General features: G+C 41.8%; 1 protein-coding gene across 3 annotated transcripts; it reads left to right on the forward strand.

Annotated features, from left to right (window-relative positions):
• The first annotated feature begins 455 nt into the window (after positions 1 to 455).
• On the forward strand, positions 456 to 18,431 carry ALDH8A1 (aldehyde dehydrogenase 8 family, member A1). 3 transcript variants are annotated; one of them, XM_008580318.1, is made up of 7 exons: positions 489 to 652; positions 4,049 to 4,196; positions 5,598 to 5,753; positions 7,357 to 7,506; positions 11,532 to 11,788; positions 14,978 to 15,139; positions 17,736 to 18,431. In XM_008580318.1, exons 1-7 carry the CDS (start codon positions 515 to 517, stop codon positions 18,186 to 18,188), a joined length of 1,464 nt encoding a protein of 487 aa, XP_008578540.1. In that variant the 5' UTR covers positions 489 to 514; the 3' UTR covers positions 18,189 to 18,431. The 3 variants fall into 3 exon arrangements, with proteins under 3 accessions (XP_008578553.1, XP_008578546.1, XP_008578540.1); XM_008580331.1 differs by lacking the exon at positions 14,978 to 15,139 and having other exon boundaries at positions 456 to 652; positions 17,736 to 18,215; XM_008580324.1 differs by lacking the exon at positions 7,357 to 7,506 and having other exon boundaries at positions 485 to 652; positions 17,736 to 18,410.
• The last annotated feature ends 580 nt before the right edge of the window (positions 18,432 to 19,011 follow it).

Below are 19,011 nucleotides of genomic sequence, written 5' to 3' on the forward strand. Positions count from 1 at the left end.
GGGCTGTGGTTCATGCCTTGGTAACTATGTGACCTTGGACAAACTGTCCACCCTCTCCAAGGCTCAGTTTCTTCTATGAAAGGGAGAAATTAATGATATTTACTTCATATAGGATTATTGTGTGGAGCAAATGAGTATATTTATGTAAAGGACTTACTTCAGGGCCTGACATGTAGTGTTTGAGCAATGAAGTTTATGGTGTGACCCCAATAAAATCACACACACAGATGCCTTCTGATGATTTTAAAGGGCTGTGAACATATAAGGTGATATTAGTTTAGCACATTATTTCTCATAATGTACTGCAAGCCTGTGTAATATTTGAGAGTTCTCTTAGTTCTGAGTTTGGAGACTGGGATACTCTCTGACAGTGTCAGGTCACCTCCCACTTTCGCTGATTGGCAAGTGAGGATATTGGGGCTGGAAAGAGGAGACTAAGTCAGGAGTAGAGGAAGAGCGGTGGGGACAACCTGAGCAAGCAAGGGTAGAGGGGAAAGGCTGAGTTTTCCTTGCTATGGCTGGAACAAAGGCATTTCTGATGCTGGAAAACTTCATAGATGGAAAATTTTTACCTTGTAACTCATATATAGATTCTTATGATCCATCGACAGGGGAAGTGTATTGCAGAGTGCCAGATAGTGGAAAAGAAGAGGTGAGTATATTCATTCACTTATAGGAGACTGAAATGAATTTAATATATTGGGGAATTATAGGTAACTTAATTTTCTAAAAGCAAAGGGTCTTGGGTAAAGGTGTAGAATTGTTAAACATTAGGAGAACAAAGATTCTAGATCTAGTTCTAAGAAGGTTTACCTTGTAACTGGACATATATGATACACTGAACAAATCTCAGCTTACTATATTCAAAAGCAAGTCGTTTTTCTAGCCAACCTAACATATAACCGGGTGCACAGGACATTTTGTAATTCTCAGACATTCCCTATTAGGTGTCGAGTACAAAGTATTATTTGTAAGAACTATCACTATTAAGTGTGCCCTTTCCTCTGCCAAGAGTTGTCTAAATTTACTGCTATACTCATGGATTTCTTTAGAAATGTGTCATTTCACTATCACAAGCAGCATAAAAAAACCCAGGGCTTTATTTCAGATTGCTTTTTAATAATTCCTCATGTCTTCAAAATACCTAGTAAGATAAAATTAATCATTTGACGAATGATAAAACTCAAAATCAAATTCCTGTATATTTTTGGAATTAGGTTTAATAGCACCTTTTTTCTCACTCAAAGTGTTTAATGGCACACACATTACATTTTTAAAAAAATTATGTAAATTAATTTTACTTGAGGAATTTTGTAAAGTGTTTGTCAATTATTGCACTGAGATTGCAAATGTGTCTGTGGTGACAAATGTGGCTGATATATGTATAGTCATCTAATGCCTAATGGATTATAATTCTTAAGGCACAAAGAACTAGATAATTTAAAATATAATTTAGCCTTCATAATAAATATATAATATGCAAAGTTTTTTGAAGAATTCAGCTATTTTTTCTTTGTTGTTAATAATATTTCAAATCTGTTTTGTATTAGTAAAACCTTTAGACTTAGAGATTAATGTTTGCAAATATTGTGTAATTCATTGGTTAAACTACAACCAGCAGTTTTGTTTGCAAAACAAACAACCTAAGATAGATGTGGGAAATCCAGCCTTCTGTTTTCCTTGTCTCAGAGTGTTTTCCAAAGTGAAGTTAAAAATGACAAACATGCCGTATTCAGTTGAAATATTTTCTGCAGCTAATGGCTTATGCCTTTTCAGAAAATAGAATGAGGTATACACCCATCAGCTAGGAGAATAGTAGACATTTTTGATTTCCCAGCAATCCAACTTGCAAATATTCTATCTGACCCCATAAGTGCCAGTTTTTTCCTGGCTTGAAAATATGGCTACCATACAAACTATATGGTTCAGCTCTCAACTACTTAGAAAGTCGCTCATGGAAAGTGTTGCTGGTGCTAACAGTGGCTCCCATATATTCAGCTCTTGTTATGCACTCTGCACGCACTAAGCCCTTTAACATGGATTGTCCCAAGTGGAAAGTTGTAAAAACCTAGAAACTAGAGTCTAACATCCTGATTTTACAGAGGACAGTGTGCAAACCATGTCATCTCTGATGCTTAGATCAATGGTTGCACATGCACACGCATGCATGTTTGTGTAGCACATTTGCATGGCAGCATTACAGTCATAAGCACAGACTGCAGTCAGACTGCCTGGCTTCAAAGACCAGGCCCACCACTTGATATCTATGGCCTTGACATAGAGCTGAACTTCTGCATGCCTCAGTCTTCTCATCTCTAAAATGGGGATAATAATAATACCTACTTCATAGTGTTGTTCCGAGGATTAAAAGAACTAATATAAGTAAATCTCTTAGTATCTAGCATATATTAAACCCTTTCTAAGTATTAGCTTATGCTAATATTGTATATAGTAGACTAATATGTATTCTGTATTATATGGATATAAGACTTAAGACAAATTAGAAAATATGAGTGGATGTGAATTGTCTGAATAGCAAAAAGATCAGATTTTTACATTGACTGTAGAATTGAACTCTCCTCTTGCTGGCTGGCAGGAGAGCTTCTCCACAGCTGCAGCTTGTGGTGGAGATCACCAAAGTCCACATCATCTTTCCAGAAATTTCTAATTAACATGGGAATCATTTTATACCTTACTTCAGCTCAGCTTAAAGTGACTGTTTGCATGAAGAAAATAAAGGAAGGTGTAGGCCAGGTTTTGCATGAGAGGGTTAATGTAAGCTCAGGAGGCTAGATTTTTGTCAGATGATGTGATATGAGAAAGGTGCTTGTGGCTGCCTAAAGCCTGTGGGAAAGAATTCTGAGACTGAGCTGGGGCTCAGTGGTGGAAGAGAGCTGTATGTGATTATAAATTTTTGTCATGCATGTGAGAGAAAAGAGGGGTGAGATGCAGGCTGGGGATTTGCCATCTCTGGAAAAGGCATTACTTAGATGCTGCCTTAGAGAAGAGAAAGGCAGATGAGGACTTGAAAATGCATTTTAGCTGCATCGCATTTTGACCATGAGGTGGCCATGTCCATACCTGCCCATTGTTTCTTTTGCCTATAACTCCAAAGCCAGGTCCCCAAGCTATCTGTTCAACCACAGATCCCCTCCTCTTCAACAGAGTCCCCTTCCATTGGGCAGAGCTGGACAGAGGCAGGGATGGTGATTATGACATAGTAGGTCAACTGTGATCTTGGGAACCACAAAGATCTAGGTTTGAATCCTGATTCTGCCACTTATAAGCTGTGTGCCTCTGGCAAGTTACTCGAGTTTTCTGTGCCTCAGTTTTCTCATCTGTAAAATGAGCATAGAAATACTCATGTTGTAGAATTTTAAAAGGTGTTAAATGAAATAATTTGTGTAAAATATTTAGTATGTTCCCTTATGTAAGAAAATTAATAAATGACTAATATGATTAGTTATTCCCAGTGGAAATGGCAGTCTGAGGATGAGATGTCACACAAAACTTTACATTACTCTTATTTATTTATTTGACAGCTGGCTGGTACAGGAATTGAACCGTGGACATTGGTGTTATCTGCACCATGCTCTAACCCACTGAACTAACCAGCCAGCCTTTTTCACACCAAACTTTAGACTTTATAAGATATGTCAGAGCTAGATTAAAAGCTTTAGAGATTCTACATATCTAAATTAAATTTCTTCTCCCATACAATATTTTAAAAAATTCTTCTTTTTGAAATGATTGAAATGTACATCTGTTAAAATTCAAATAGCTTCTTTCTAATTATCTGTTTGACATGTTTTGGGTACCTTGTTTGACATGATGTGTTTTTCTTTGTTTTTTATGGTGCCACTGCTTTGCTCATCTCGTAAATACCTGTGTCATCTAGTTTGTGGTTAGCTCTGCACTTAGGACATGTTGAATATTTGAAGTCAGGTAGGGAAAAAATCAGGTGTGTGGGGACCTGTGGATTCTGGATTCATCCAACCCCTCAGGGGAAGCAGCTTTCAGATGACTCTGTCCTGTTTGCTCCTCAAAGATCGAAGCCGCAGTTGAGGCTGCCAGAGGAGCCTTTCCTGGCTGGTCATCCCGCAGCCCCCAGGAGCGCTCGAGGGTCCTGAACCAGCTGGCAGATTTGCTGGAGCAGTCCCTGGAGGAGTTGGCCCAGGCAGAATCTAAAGACCAAGGTGAGAGCCGTCTAAGGCAGGACTGTCTGTCTTCCATGCTCTCTCTAGCAGAGCTGAGGTTAGAGTGCAGTGGCTCTTACCTAATGCTTCTGAAAACTGTCATATATTACTCAGATATTGGCCATTAATACCCTCATTCCAGTGTGTCAGATGATTGCTTGCCCCCTAACTGTAGTGGCTGGGACTCAGGACTCTCCTAGGACTGCCAGGACAGCCTGTGTGTGCAGGTACTTCTCCTGGCAATGGTAGAGGTAGACAGCAAAACCACCCAGGGCCCTGGAGGGCCAAGGCTTGCAGCTGGCTCACTTCTGCCTCCTTCTGATGGCCAAAGCAAGCCACATGACTGAACGCAAAGCCAGGGGGCAGGGAAGCATACGCTGTCCATTTGGTGGAAGGCTCTTCAAAGACATATGGCAAAGGACATGAGTATGGGGAGAGATGGAGAACTAGGGCTGATCGATCATGCAATCTTTTGCTCATTCTAAGCAGAGAATTTCAGAGCAAAGATATTTTGAAGAGCAGTTGCACAGCCAAATTATTTAGAAAGTTTTCTGACATGTCAGCCACTATTCCACTTCCAACACAATTTCTCAACTTTTTATCTCCTTCCCAGAGGTCAGGGTAATGGGGTTACTGTCTGTAAATCTTTGCAATAATATCTGTTAGGAAAAGCCAAGATCTTTAAAAATTATATGCATGCTATAAACCAGTCTAAAAGTTAGGAAGCAGCCTGAGTTCGAGCCCTTAAAAAGACAGTTTCCTCTAATGGGTTTCTTGACTGCAGAGTTTCCCTGCTTCACTAAGGACAACTCAGTAGCAATCCAGGGAAGCTTATGTTTTCCTTTCTGTTCCTCCTGGGAGCTAGAACATGCATGCGCACGTGATGGATGAGCAAGCGGTGTAGGCCATCCTGTATCACGGTTCCTGTCAGTCCTTCTGATGACTCTACCGTGGGCTGGGGGGACATTTAATATATGTCACATGCTTACAAGTGTTTTTGTTTTTTTTTGTGATGTGCAAATACAGATGTCTTAAAACCCATTATTCCAACCCCTTTGTCACATGTACAAATCCTGGTGGTTTTGAATTGTAGGAGCTTGTGTGGGTGAAGCAGTAGCATCTGGCAAATTCATGACAGCTATGAAGTGTTCAGTCCCCAAAGCAAAGATTATTTGACTCAACTTTAACCCCCATACCTCATTTTATAACCTCCTTCCTAATCACTTCATAGTTTTATCAAACTATGATCAACTCTTTGTGTAGTCAAGGAATACCTACCCCAGGCTGGAAGGAACTAGTCCACTGTGAGTTGGGATACGTGCGTGGTGAAAGCTGACCAGTGTCTCCACTTATTCTGTGTGAAATGCACTGACAGTGCTTTATGTGGTTTACGTCTTACAGGGAAAACCTTGACACTGGCAAGAACCATGGACATTCCCCGGTCTGTACAGAACTTCCGGTTCTTCGCTTCCTCCATCCTGCACCACACATCAGAGTGCACGCAGATGGACCAGCTGGGCTGTCTGCACTACACTGTGCGGACCCCTGTGGGAATCGGTAGGTTGGTTCAGTGAAAGCCTGCATCATCATCTATAAGATTGACCTCCAGGAACAGACTAAGGACAAGGAAGGAGCTGATTTTTTTCTACTTTTACTGAAAATTTACTGGCCTCAAAAATCCATTTCTAGTTTATTCTATGTGTGTTAAATCCCCTACTTACTCCTGAAACATCATCCTGGAAAATCACAAGGAAAAGAATGATGCTAAGAGTAAATTCACATGCCAGAAAATTTTTTTGCTACCTACAATTAAAAAAACCTATTTCCGGACAATGCAGTGGTTAAGACTGTAGAAATGTGTGGGTAAATCACTTAACTGCTGTGTGCTTCATTCAGTATCTTATCTGAAAAGCTGGGATAATAGCTTAATCTTATCTTTATATGTTTTATATGAATTAGGTAAATTAATAAGTGTAAGGCACTTAGGATATTGGCAGGTATGTAGTAAATAAAGCGTAACTGAGAATGATCCACTTCCTCACTCATTTCTTTGCTTCTTGCCCTTTGGAGGAATATATGAATACCTGCAATGACTAAAAGTATCCACTAGATGTCATCGTTTCCTTTGAGAAAAAATATCAACCACATTTTATTAAATAGTTTCATTTTCTGAATGTAAGGTAAAAAGAAAGAAAATGGGACATTTTACTGCTTTGATTCCTTGAGCCCTTCAGAAATTATGTTTTTAAGACATTGTGGAAAGCTCTAACCTCTTCTTAAGCAGTATTTTGCTGAAAAAATATTCTATTTCCTATAGAACAAATTTTTCAATGGGAAACTTAATAATATGAAATGTACACTTATTTTCATAGCACAGTCTTGAGAGAAGAATCTAAGGGATCCGTTTTCTTATTTATAAGGTAGATTTTATACTTGTGTGTTTTGTTGTTGGAAACCTGGACAGTTCCGGAATATTGCATGGAGACACACCCTAGATGTTGGTTACGTTACTTTATCCAGCAAACCTATCTGGTCAGGAGACAGGTGAGAATCTAGAGAGAATTTTTATTAAAAAATCTTCTGAATAGCCAAAATGGATTTCACAGTGCATGCGTCAAAGTTAATTGGCCTTACTGATAGCAGGGCCCGCATATGAAATACTCAGAATGTTTTTGCTCCTATTTTACAAATAATTCTATAAAGCTTGTCTCAGTCCACAGAGGATTAGAAACAGAGACGGAGAGAAACTTGTTAGAAGAAATAACAGTGGGACAGTTTAATAATGAGGAGGGAGAAGTGTTTTAAAAAGTAAAGATCAGTCTATAAGTCTCAAAATGCATCACATTCTGGAACTGTGTAGTGGTAGGTGACAGCCTTGTCCCCTGGAGCTTCTATTGCTGCTGTTCATAACTGTAATTGTGAAACATCAAGAAATGATAAATCATACTGATTTTACTCTGCTTTAAAAAGGTGTAGTTGTTTGTAATATATTTTAGAATTATTCTCCCCACAGTTGGCTACAAATAAGCAGTTTGGGGTTTTTAGAAGAGTCGAATTTGGGGCAGCATGCAAGAGTTCTGCCTTAATAACCGTCTGCATCGGCCGGTCTGCTTCTGAGGGGCATGTTGTCACTGGCAGTGCTTCTGTTCTGGTCCTTTAGCTGGTCTCATCAGTCCTTGGAATTTGCCACTCTACTTGCTAACCTGGAAGATAGCTCCGGCCATTGCTGCTGGGAACACAGTGATAGCCAAGCCCAGTGAGCTGACTTCTGTGACCGCCTGGATGTTGTGCAAACTCCTGGATAAAGCAGGTAATTAGGTGTTGGTATTTGAGGGGAGGAGGCACAGAGCTGGAGCAAAGTTATATTGTATAGAAATCTACTCAGCAACAGAATCAATTGCAGCAACATCTTTGGGTTTCGTCTCCCTGATTCTTTTCTGAGAAATCCCCGTCATCCACAGGGTTCTTCATCAGCCTGCTCCGGAGAGTATCTTCAGTAGTCAATTTAAATCTGATGTTTGAACCACAAGTTAATCTTGATGAAAATGAGAATATTGCTAGGTACTCCTATAGTGTGTATAGTAGAAACAGCCGTCTTTTCAGATTTGAATTGTACATCCCTCAGTTTTCCCTGCCGTTGGGACCACACCTCGGGAGCTGATACAGTGTGGCCTCTTACCCGTGTATCAAGGGTTACTCATCTGCTCCTTGTCTTCTTCCTGTTAGTAGTTTAATGGCCACATTCAGGGTGTGTTCCCAGTTTTGTTCTGGGGTGTAACTCTGCACAGGACAGCCTTACATTGCACCAGTGTTTGAAGGTAAAAGGTGGGTGACCCCAGCAGGTAACCTGCGAGAAGGTTCCTTACTGGTAGGTCTCTCAGCTCCTGTCCCCCCCACGGCCAGGGTAGGAATGATGGCCGGATGGTGGGGACGTACCTATCGTCCTTCTGGCTGTGACAGCCCCTACTGTGCCTGCTGCTTTCCAGCCCACAGAGAGGGTCCTGCTGGGCTCTCCCACATCCACGGCATGGGTGGTGGATGAGTGCATCTCTCTCCCCCTCTTCTGGATAGCTTTTCTGTCAAAGCAAAAACATACACATTAGCTTCCAGTACAGTTTAGCCAGTTCTTTACTCCAGGATTTAGATGACAGGTGAAAACAGGCTGTTTAGGGAAGGGCGTTGAGCCTTATGACCCTAGTATTCTACAGAGCAAGGAGACCTCCCAACCTGGGTCTTTGAGATGATGTCTGTGGGTGCCCCAGGCCCCTGGAGGTATATGACATGGATGTGCCTTCCTCTCCCAAGTCCAACAGTATGTCAGCTCTTCCTTACAAAAAAGACCACATTCTAATCCTGTTCTTTGCAAAACTGAGCCTCTGGTGTTTGCAGAGGTCTAAGGCATTTCTTTATAGCCGGGTGACTGCAGGTTCCCCAGAGTGGGGTAGGATCGGGGCTTACACGCTACTTTGATCCCGTGTAGGGAAGGGGACACGTGGAGGTGGGGTGGCACCACAGAGCCATGTTCCATGACCACTCTCTTGTGAGATCAAACACATCTTGGTCTAAGTTGTTTTTCTTAACCACTTCCCCCAGAACCTGGTCCGCACAGGAGTTTTCTGTTTCTATGTCTGCACAGCACTGCTCTTTTTTCTTGTGAACTAATAAGCGTATTATGTACCAAGACAGCCCTTCTTTTCTTTCCCGCCTGGGCTGGCTTTGTCACACTTTCCTCCCCTGACCAACACTGAGAGTGTAATGCCCCAACTGCACCTCTCTTAAGCCCTCAGTTTCTCTGCTGGGATTGGGAGGAAGTGTGGATCACAAACACGTAAGGGAAACTTTTAATACTGCAAGGGAAAGAAGGGAAGATAAACTGGTCATACATTCTGGGTGTGTAAAGAGCTTGCTCCTCTAGTGCTGGGCCTTCAAACAGACCTGACAGGTGACCTTTTTGTGAAATAAAATCATTTTTAAAAGTACACAGTGAATTCCTCTTTGGGAGTCCTAGAATATTCATTTTCTTCTTAGGGGCACCAAATGTTTGCCCTCATTCCTGGAGTGTCCATGGACTGAAATTTTCTGGCCTTTCTTGTTAGTTTCTTGTACCCTGTTTAAGCTTAAAATCCTTCTTGTTGCCGCCCTGCCAGGCACGTGTGTGCGAGGGGCTTCTCTTTGTCTCTTCCTTCGTGTCTGTTAGTCACTTACCCTGAGATCTGCTGTGTCACTGTTGGCCAATGAAACTGCTTTCCTTCTCTTATAACCAGACTCTCTTAAGGGTTAGAGGGCAGATATCTCTAGAAAAGTTTCGTTAATGTCTGGATTTAGTGGCAAAATGAAATAACGGCTAGCAGATGTCTCTTAACATATTAACATCAAACAAACAAAATAAAAAACAAAGGTAAGAAAAGAAAAAAGAACAACAAAAAAATTAACATCAGAGCCTGGAGAAATGTAATCTAAATTTTAATCCCATTGGGTAGAAGGCAGTCAACCTGCTGAAATGAGCTCATTTTCCTGTGGTGATAAATATGTGATATTTCTATGCTTTCTCTCACCTTCTCAAAATGCTTCTGTAAGCATTAGAAGTGATTTGATCCTTTTTTTTTTCCCCCCTGCAGGTTTTACAAAGCCTAACAGTCCCCTGTCTTCTGCCCCCGTCCACTCACACACACACTGATGAGACGCAGGCCCCACCAGGGAGCGCTGGCAGCTTGTCCTGCTCTCCTCCCATCAGCCGCTGGGAGGGCCTCTCCTCCCACACTCTTTGCTCCAATCCAAAGCCTGGATGCTCTCACAAGGTGCCAGGCACTTCTTGGCAGTGACCTATGATCCAGGACTGACTGAAGCTAGATTTCAGCAAATGTGCATGTTGGGTAAAATTGATGGGGCCACTAGAAATGGGGCTCTGCCAGATAGCACGGTGACTTATGGGGTCTTCCCACCTGTCTCCTTGGGGACTCACCTGGATGGGGCTGCTGTTGGCCCCTCAGGGTGATCAGGCTAAGGCTGTGGCTCTAGAGGAGGGTGTTCTGGATGATAATGGATCATCAATGTGAAATTGTTATTTAACTTTAAAAGTGAATTATTGAAGAGATGGTTTGAATCCAAGAGAGTATGTTTCTAATGAGGAGAGAATGTCTAACCTGGAGCGAGGGAAGGACAGCAGGAGCAAGGGCGCAGCTCTAAAAGCTTACGCAGTGGAGGGTCTTTGCACCCACTGTGGTTCGACCTGAAGAAACAGAGGGAATAAATCTAGCCAACTCCAGGCAAACCCCAAGAACTTCCCAGGGGTATCAACGGGGTTACACATAAGATTTTCTTTTTGGACACTCAAAGCTTCCTGATTTGGCTAATGTATGCTAAGCATTCATTTACTGTGACCAGTTGTGCTGCTTCCTGGTTGTTATGCAGCCTCACTGTGCCTCAGATTTCACACTCGTGAATGAGCAAAGTAATGCTTCGCAGCTCATAGGGTTGTCATGAGGTCTAAAGGGAGTGAATCACTTACAGCAATGGCTGGCCTGCAGTGAGTACCCAATAAATGGGAGCATTTACTGGTGTTAGTTCTATGTGCCAAACTAGGCTGTGGCACAAGGGATACAACATAGAGCAGAGAGCAGCTACCATTTTCGCCTTAGCTCACACACTTTCTAGTGGTGGGCAGGCAGTAAGCAAGTCAATCCAGAAAACACGTAAGTAAATACATGCAGATTTAGAGTATCAGGGCCTTGTGATAGAAAAGATTGAGGCACCTATTTTTGATTGTTCTTAGTACTTGCAAGTTGGCCCTAGTGGGTAATGGTGCTGTGCATATCATGGGTCACAAGACCTCCAAATAAAACTCACCCTCCCTGGGAAGCTTCCCCTGCTCCTGGGCCAAGATAGTTCATCTCTTCTCTGCACCCTGAAGCATTTACACACCCTCTACTCAACTTTTCCACACTGCACTATGACTCCTGGAGACCAAGTTGGAGTAGGGCACTGCTTCCTCACTGAGCTTGACCTGCCTGGGGATTTCTCTGCAGCCTCAGCCCCTAAGGCCTAGTCAATGTTATGGAATGAGTTACCTAGAGAGTATTCTATCCTGCCTCTCTCCAGGTCAGAGCACCCAGAGAAACCCCACCTAGTGTGTACTGCAGGCAGAGGTGACTCTGTAGTTTTTGCTTTGCTCTTAAACTAGAGGCAGCCGTAAAAGTTCCAAGTGTTGTAAAACCCATCAAGTGCTCCCCTCTGTCCCCATTCAAGCAATTGGACTTTCAAGGAGAATCTCCACGTAACCTGAAGTCCTTGACATACTGGGGAGAATGACTGTAATGGATGCTGTTTTCCATGCAGGTGTTCCACCAGGTGTGGTCAACATTGTGTTTGGAGCAGGGCCCAGGGTAGGCGAAGCCCTAGTGTCCCATCCAGAAGTGCCCCTGATCTCATTCACTGGCAGCCAGCCCACAGCTGAGCGTATCACCCAGCTGAGTGCACCCCACTGCAAAAAGCTGTCACTGGAGCTGGGGGGCAAGAATCCTGCCATCATCTTTGACGATGCCAACCTGGAGGAGTGCATCCCGGCAACCGTCAGGTCCAGCTTTGCCAACCAGGTATGTCCTCTGGGTTTTTTTTCCCTCCCTCTGTCACCCTGTCAAGCTGGATCTGTTTCATCACAGTGCAGAGCCTGGGAGTGAGCAGATCAATCCAGTGCCATTCCAGTGAAAGGACGATCAGTGCATTGCGTTATTCCATTGACTACCAGTTCAATCTTAATGTCAGGCAGTGACCTCATAGAGTCACAGCTTCTGCTCAGCAAACTCTTCTTGTTAAGTGACACAACTTTTATCAGGTACCAGCCATGGGCAGAATGATTAATTTTATTACTCCATGCTTTTCCATTGCTTTATTCACATGGTTGCCCTGTCTCTTCTTGCATCCAAATGTCCTGTTCCCAGTAAACCTTATTCTCCCCACAAAAGCATCCCAACTGCATTCATATACTGAGTTGCAAATACCTGATAGAGTCAAGAGCAGGTTTTGCAGCTTGGAGTCATGGATGGGCTTCAGGGCATCTTTGCATCTCCTGAAATTATATAACAGGTGTTTTTCTGGTTCAGTAGTTTTGATCAGATTCTTCAAGGCCATGGCATTTTCCAGGGTGAGGAACACTACAGCAGGTCAGCAGGCTTCATGAAGATGGGAACAGCGCCTGCTTTTGTGCAGCATTTGTAGTGTCAATGTCTGGAATATCTCCTCCTAGGATGTGGCAGGTGTGCACTAACACTGAATGATTTTCTCCAAAGCATATTTTTATTTTAGCAGACAATAAAGACTTAAGCCAAAGAGAGTTAGAACTTCCATAGAAGGAAAGAGGAGCAGAATGAGATCTGTATTTACCTAACATTGGATGTCACATCACCTCTGGATCCCGTGTTTCTTCACCAGTAAAATCATATGGAGAATAGTAATGCCTCCCAACAGGGTTTTTTTTTTTTTGTTAGTGAAGGTGAAAAATACTACTTTCAGTTATCATTTTCATGATAATTATAATTGTAATTATTTCTCTCACAGTAATTCCTAGAGAAAGTGGCTAGAAATATAGAGGGTTTCTGGATTAATAGATGCAATGCAATTTTATGATACAACTAATTTAATCACTAAAATAGGCAAATATCAAATGACCAATGAAGGCAAGTGTTTTGATGGCTAAGGGACAATGAATGACAGAGACAGACTGTGGACTGAGACACTGAGATGAGAGAAAGTTGGGTACATTCCCTGCATTGAAGTAAATGAATTTTAAGTGTGGGGATGTGGACTGTAAGCTTCTTGGCTAACAGAATTGTGCTAGGATTTGAACTTGCCCAGAGAAGGGAACATGAGCCTAACTAATTGGCCAATCCAAGGCAACAAATGGATTTTAGTAAAAATAAACAAACAGCTTGATTTCTTTACTTAGCTGAGTGATGAGTTCTATGCAGTGCATACTTCTTCCTTAATTGAACATAACTGGCTTTTTTTTTTTTTGAAACATCTCTTTGTGACCTTGGGCATGTATTAATTCAAAACTCTGTTTCCTAACTCTAAACCACAAAAGCTAACACACCACTGAATTATCATGAGGAAAGCATCCTGCACAGTGCCTGGAGTATGATAGGCACTTGATAAATGATATGTTCTTTTTTTCATTTCCTCTGAAGTCATCCTCCCAGGAATCTTATAATTACCTGTGCTTTCCTGGCACTGAGTAATAGAAAACTTGGTAAAATCTTCAAGTGTCTTTATCATGGCCTCCTTCCCCATGTGACACAGGGCACCGTGCAAATGAAATTGTCCAGTGTTTGGACATTTCCTGAGCCAGATATGCAGATGATTCTGATAGTAATCCTGGTTGCAGAAAGCATTTGTTATTTCAAAACATTAACTATTTCATTTGGACAATGAACCTTTATACAAATACCAGGATAATTAGAAGCATTCTATTTCCTAGGATTGTTACAAAGAGCAAATATAAATGTTATGAAAATAGTTATTTATGCATTTGTGTACTCGTTGTACATGCATAATGCTTTGAAATGTCTAGGATGTGGCTTGTTAGATTACATGCTATATTCAAATGACAGGATTTTTTTCACTCAGAAACCTGTTAGGACCTCTCCCCTGAACACTCAGCATCTCTATTGACTGTCCATTAGACATCTGGACTTACCGTGTTTCTCTCCCTCTCCTTCCCTTGATTTGTCTCCCTCCCCTGGAATTCTGATCCCCTCCCTGCCTCATGTTCCAGGGAATAGCACTACTATTTGCCCTGTGACTCAGGCCAGAAACCCAGATCATCCTTGTTCTTGCCCTCTCTTTTCCTCATACCCCATATCTAATCCATCGACAGGTGCTGTTGGTTCTATCTGTAAGACAGATCCTGAATCCTCTCACTTCTGTAGTGCATCTATACCAGTCTCCTACACTTTTGAGGTCCCATGCCCGTGCAGGAATCTAACTTAGCAGATCTCTTCTCTTCATCTCCATTGGTGCCTCCCTGGTCCAAGCTACCTCCACTTATCTGGACTTCTGGAATGTTCTCTCACCTCTCCACTCTGTTCCCACTCTCGTTCCCTTCCATTCTACTTTCCACACAGTTGCCAGAATGATTATTTAAAAATGTAAATCTGATCATATCACTCTGCTGCCTGAAACCTTCCATTATCTTTTCATGATACTGAGAGTTAAATGTAAGCTCCTTATGAGCCTATGGGATTGCATGACATTGCCTTGTTCACCTCCAGACCTCATTTCCTACCACACTCCTCCTGTCACTGCCCCAATCCCATCTCAGCCCCACCCCCTGGCTTGCCTTTCCCCATGCACATGGTGCTCGTACATGGTGCTCATTCCTGCAGCTGCTGAGAGATTCCCCCTCCGGATCTTTGCCAGACCAGCTCCTTCACGTCATCATGAGTCAATTCAAATATCCACTCTTTGCAAGTGCCTTCCATGACTGTCTTGAGTAAAACAGCTGCCCCCCATCAGCTTCTATCCCCATCCTCTGCTTAATTTTCTTTTATTGTTTGGGCACTTCTTGAAGTTATATACTTCACTGAGTTTGCTTGCTTGTGTTTTTGTCTGTCTTTCCCACAAGACTGTGTGTTGCATACAGCGGGACTCTGTCTTGTTTACCATTGGACCTCACTGCCTAGACCTGTGCCTGATACATGGTAGGTGCTGAAATGTGCAGGGTGACCTACCCATGAAGGAGAGCGCCCTCCAATCTTGTCATTGTTCTCACGTGTCATTCTTGGCAGGGTGAAATCTGCCTTTGTACCAGCAGGATTTTTGTCCAGAAGAGCATCTATAGTGAATTCTTAAAGAAGTTTGTAGAAGCTACCAGAAAGTGGAAAGTTGGCATTCCCTCTGATCCATCAGCCAGCATGGGCGCTCTGATAAGTAAAGCACATTTGGAGAAAGTAAGTAAATCTCTGCCATGTAAGTAACAGAGTTCTTATTTGGAGAGAAGCTCAGTGCAAGGCATAGCACCTGTCAGGCTTTGAAATAGTTAATTATTAACTCCATTTTAAAAAAATTATGACCTGTGGGAAATTGTCCCTGGACACAGAGTCTAAAAATTTTGGATATGAATATGCAAATGTAGTCCCACTTAAAAAAGCAAATCCATATGAAATGAATGAACTTGAACTATCAGCATGTGGACATCAATAGTAGCACAGTGAAGGCAAATTCCAAACCATAAAGGTCAGCTAATAAGAATGATGCAGACCCAGAGTAGCAGGGAATTCCATAGGCAAACATTCCCTATGGAAAAGGCCTGTCTCTGGTTTACAGCAGATAGGATTCCAGAAGTGCCAGCACAATCCAAATTGTGTGGTCCTTAGAGGGGTGACCAGTGTAGCCCATCTTGAAGAACCCATTGATGGTCTCTGAGTCATTTATGAAATTCAGATCTTTAGGGTCATTTTAATTTATTACCAGATGTGATTCTTAAAATAAGTCATAGATTTTGGAGTTAGAAGTACCTTGTCTTAAGCTGAGGTAACTGAGGCCCAACAAGGGAAACTTGCCCCCATCAGTCAGCCATTGAGGGACAGAGCCTTACTTAAAGTTTTAGAAATCTATGACAATGCACAGTGCGTTGGAAGATTGACTACATTTAACTTTGACCTGACATGGTGAAGCACAGATGCTTGTAGATGGGAAGATGTAGTAGCTTGATGGTCTCTTCTGTTTCCGTAGTGAGATAAGAAGCAGGGTGAAGAGGGGAGAGGTATTGAAGGTTTCAGGAGGGAGGAGAGAGTGTGAGGTAATCTTGCAGGAGGTCAGAAGAGAGAAAAGACCAGGAAATGACAGAGTTATTAGCAGGGCAGCTCAAAGGGCTTACCTGAAGCTTGTGGACATTTATTTGAGGTAAGGCCAGATAGCATGGCTGTTCTTTCCAGCCAAACTTCCTTGCATATTTACACTGCATAGGCAGTGGTCCCCAGAATGTCATGGGAACGCACAGTTGGGGATAATCCCACCTTCATGGAATGAAGATTCACCAGGTATAGGAGGCTCCCTTGTCCTCTTTCTCTTTTTGCTGTTCTGGACACTAGGGCTTCAGGCCTGCCTGCCACACCTGCAAGCGACAGGTGAAAAACAACTTTAGCATGCTCCTGAGTGCTTCCTGTGATGCAAAAGTTAACTTCCAAGGAGTATCTTCCAGTAGGTTCAGGCTATCGTGCAGTCTGCGGTTCTCTTTGCAATTCACCTGCTCACCTTCATCTTGACTTCTCCTGTTCACACAAGACACCCACTTCTGGCATCTTTTAGTTAATGTGAATGGATTGTTTCAAAAGGAGCAAGAGAGTAGGCAAACTTATCTTAGTTTCTACCCACAAACTAGAATAAGGCAAGTTCTGGGAAAGCTTTGAGATCATTGTGGATGTTTGGGGAGGAAGTTTAGTTCAGTGGGATATACATCTGTACCAAATGTTCTATTTTTTACAAACTTTAATTTCACAGCTTATTAAGTGTTCTACAGACTGTTAGCAAAATAAGTAATAGAATAATGTTACCTCTTTTTGACATGGCAAATAAACATATAGTTGTACATTGAATATAGTTCTACAATGGAGTCCTAATTTAATACTGGAGCAGAGTGCTCAGACAGATGAATAAGTAGGAATCCAAAACTTTATTTCAAAATTTAGCCTGGCTTTGGTTTACTACTTGGCTGCTATTCTCTACTTTTAATTTTTTAGGGCTACTTTTCCACCTCTCTTATGCTTATAATGCCCCTCAGGTGCAGAATAAGGTACCAACATTATTCTGTTATAATAATGTGACTTCAACAACATTTCCATGCATAAATATATATCATTATTATAATGAGTTATTTCTACAACCATTATTCATAAACATCTGTCATTATCTCTGAGTCACTGGGTTAATTTATTACATAATTTTTTCCCCATTATAATTAACTATATTACCTAGATATATTTTCAGAATATAATCAGTAATAAGACTAGAAATTAGAAATTATTTGTTCTGGAAGCTCAGCTATTGAAGGCATCCTGGCCTTTAACTAAATCTTATACATCATTTGCTTGCCATTTTCTGCAATGGACATAGCCCCCAAAGGGGAGATAATAGTCTTTTGCGTATTTAACTACAGAATATACCTGAGTGTGAGTTCTATCTTTACCATTTAGTAGCTGCATGATCCATTTACACTTTCTGAGGCTCAATTATATCATCAGCAATCGGGGGATAATAATAGATAAAAATGGCTAATAGAGTTTTGGGAGGATCTAGTGAGAGTGTAGGAGGAGCGCTTGTCTGAGTGCCTGGCACTTAGACATGGATGGGAGCTCAGTGCCTGAATGATGGCTGCAGCACCTCTGCCCTCAGGCTGAGCAGTTGAGTGACAAAATAATCAACCTTAGGTTTCTTTGCAATGACCTTGTACATCTTTATGAGATGATTAGAAAATATTAAAATTTCTGCTGATTCGTGTGAAGCCAAATGGTAAGATGTTGCTAATTATGGTTTTTATCTGCCCAGGTCAGAAGTTACATCCAGAGAGCTCGTGCAGAAGGGGCTCAAATTCAGTGTGGTGATGGAGTGGACAAGCTGAGCCTTCCCTCCAGGAATCAGGCAGGCTACTTTATGCTTCCCACGGTGATAACAGACATTAAGGATGACTCCTGCTGCATGAAGGAAGAGATATTTGGTCCAGTGACATGTGTCGTCCCCTTTGATAGTGAAGAGGAAGTGATTAAAAGAGCCAACAGTGTTAAGTATGGGCTTGCAGCTACGGTGTGGTCAAGCAACGTGGGGCGCATCCACCGGGTGGCGAAGAAGCTGCAGTCAGGCTTGGTGTGGACCAACTGCTGGCTTGTCAGAGAGCTGAACCTTCCTTTTGGAGGCATGAAGAGTTCTGGGATAGGTAGAGAAGGAGCCAAAGACTCTTATGACTTCTTCACTGAAATCAAAACCATCACCATTAAACACTGATCTTCACCAGTGGAGAAGATGCTACGGTCAATGCCTGGCTGCAGAGAATCAATCGTCCAATGTGATGAATGGAAATACTGGCATAAATTCCAGCCATGTCTTGACTCTGCCTTATCCTTAGTAGTTAGTATTTTTACCTGCTGGTGAAGAGATGCTATCTATCTTCATTGTGGACTGAGAGAAGAGAAGACTTCTGAATTGGAAGACACAAAAAGGAAGCCAACAATCGTCAGGTTCCTCCCATGTTATGTCTTCTTAGTGTTTTTTTGTTTTTTGTTTTTCCATTTTGGTAGAATTCTTGGTGATTCCCAGATAATGAGATATTTTCATTTGCAAGTATATAGTTAAAAAAAAATCTACAAATCCAAAGAGAAACAAATTACCATAATTTTCTACCTTTTGGGAGATTGTAGAGATGGTCCCCCTTGTCCATTAGCCTCTAGCATGACTAACTGATAATTGATTGTACCTCATTATGTAAGGGGGCAGTGGACATCCATGGAATTTGTTAGAGAAGGCCTTTATGGTAGGCCCTGCTAAATGTGTCTGTACAAGACAAAGAAAAATAAAGTAACTACCACTTTTGGTTGGAACAAGAAGAGGAAATAGTTTGGTCCATTCCTACTGCTGAGTCTAATCAATTCCAATTCTTAGTGTATGTATCTAACAAGGCTTACGATTTACTAATCCCAAAAGAAGAAATAAATGTTAAGCTATTTTAGTAACCAGGCATATACCTGCTTCTTGGATTGTTCTTTGTTTCTCCATATCCCCATCCTCTTAGGAATATGGACTTTTTACTAAGTAATAAAGGTATTTGTAG

This window comes from Galeopterus variegatus, unplaced genomic scaffold, assembly GCF_000696425.1.
Source record: "Galeopterus variegatus unplaced genomic scaffold, G_variegatus-3.0.2 Scaffold85, whole genome shotgun sequence".
Classification (NCBI taxonomy): domain Eukaryota; kingdom Metazoa; phylum Chordata; class Mammalia; order Dermoptera; family Cynocephalidae; genus Galeopterus; species Galeopterus variegatus.

Bases quoted from the DNA above. Each gene is read 5' to 3' on its own strand.
- ALDH8A1 (XM_008580318.1), top strand. From the start codon at position 515: ATGGCTGGAACAAAGGCATTTCTGATGCTGGAAAACTTCATAGATGGA. The intron at 4,197-5,597 runs GTGAGAGCCGTC...TACGTCTTACAG, and splicing joins GGCAGAATCTAAAGACCAAG to GGAAAACCTTGACACTGGCA. The intron at 7,507-11,531 runs GTAATTAGGTGT...TTTTCCATGCAG, and splicing joins CAAACTCCTGGATAAAGCAG to GTGTTCCACCAGGTGTGGTC.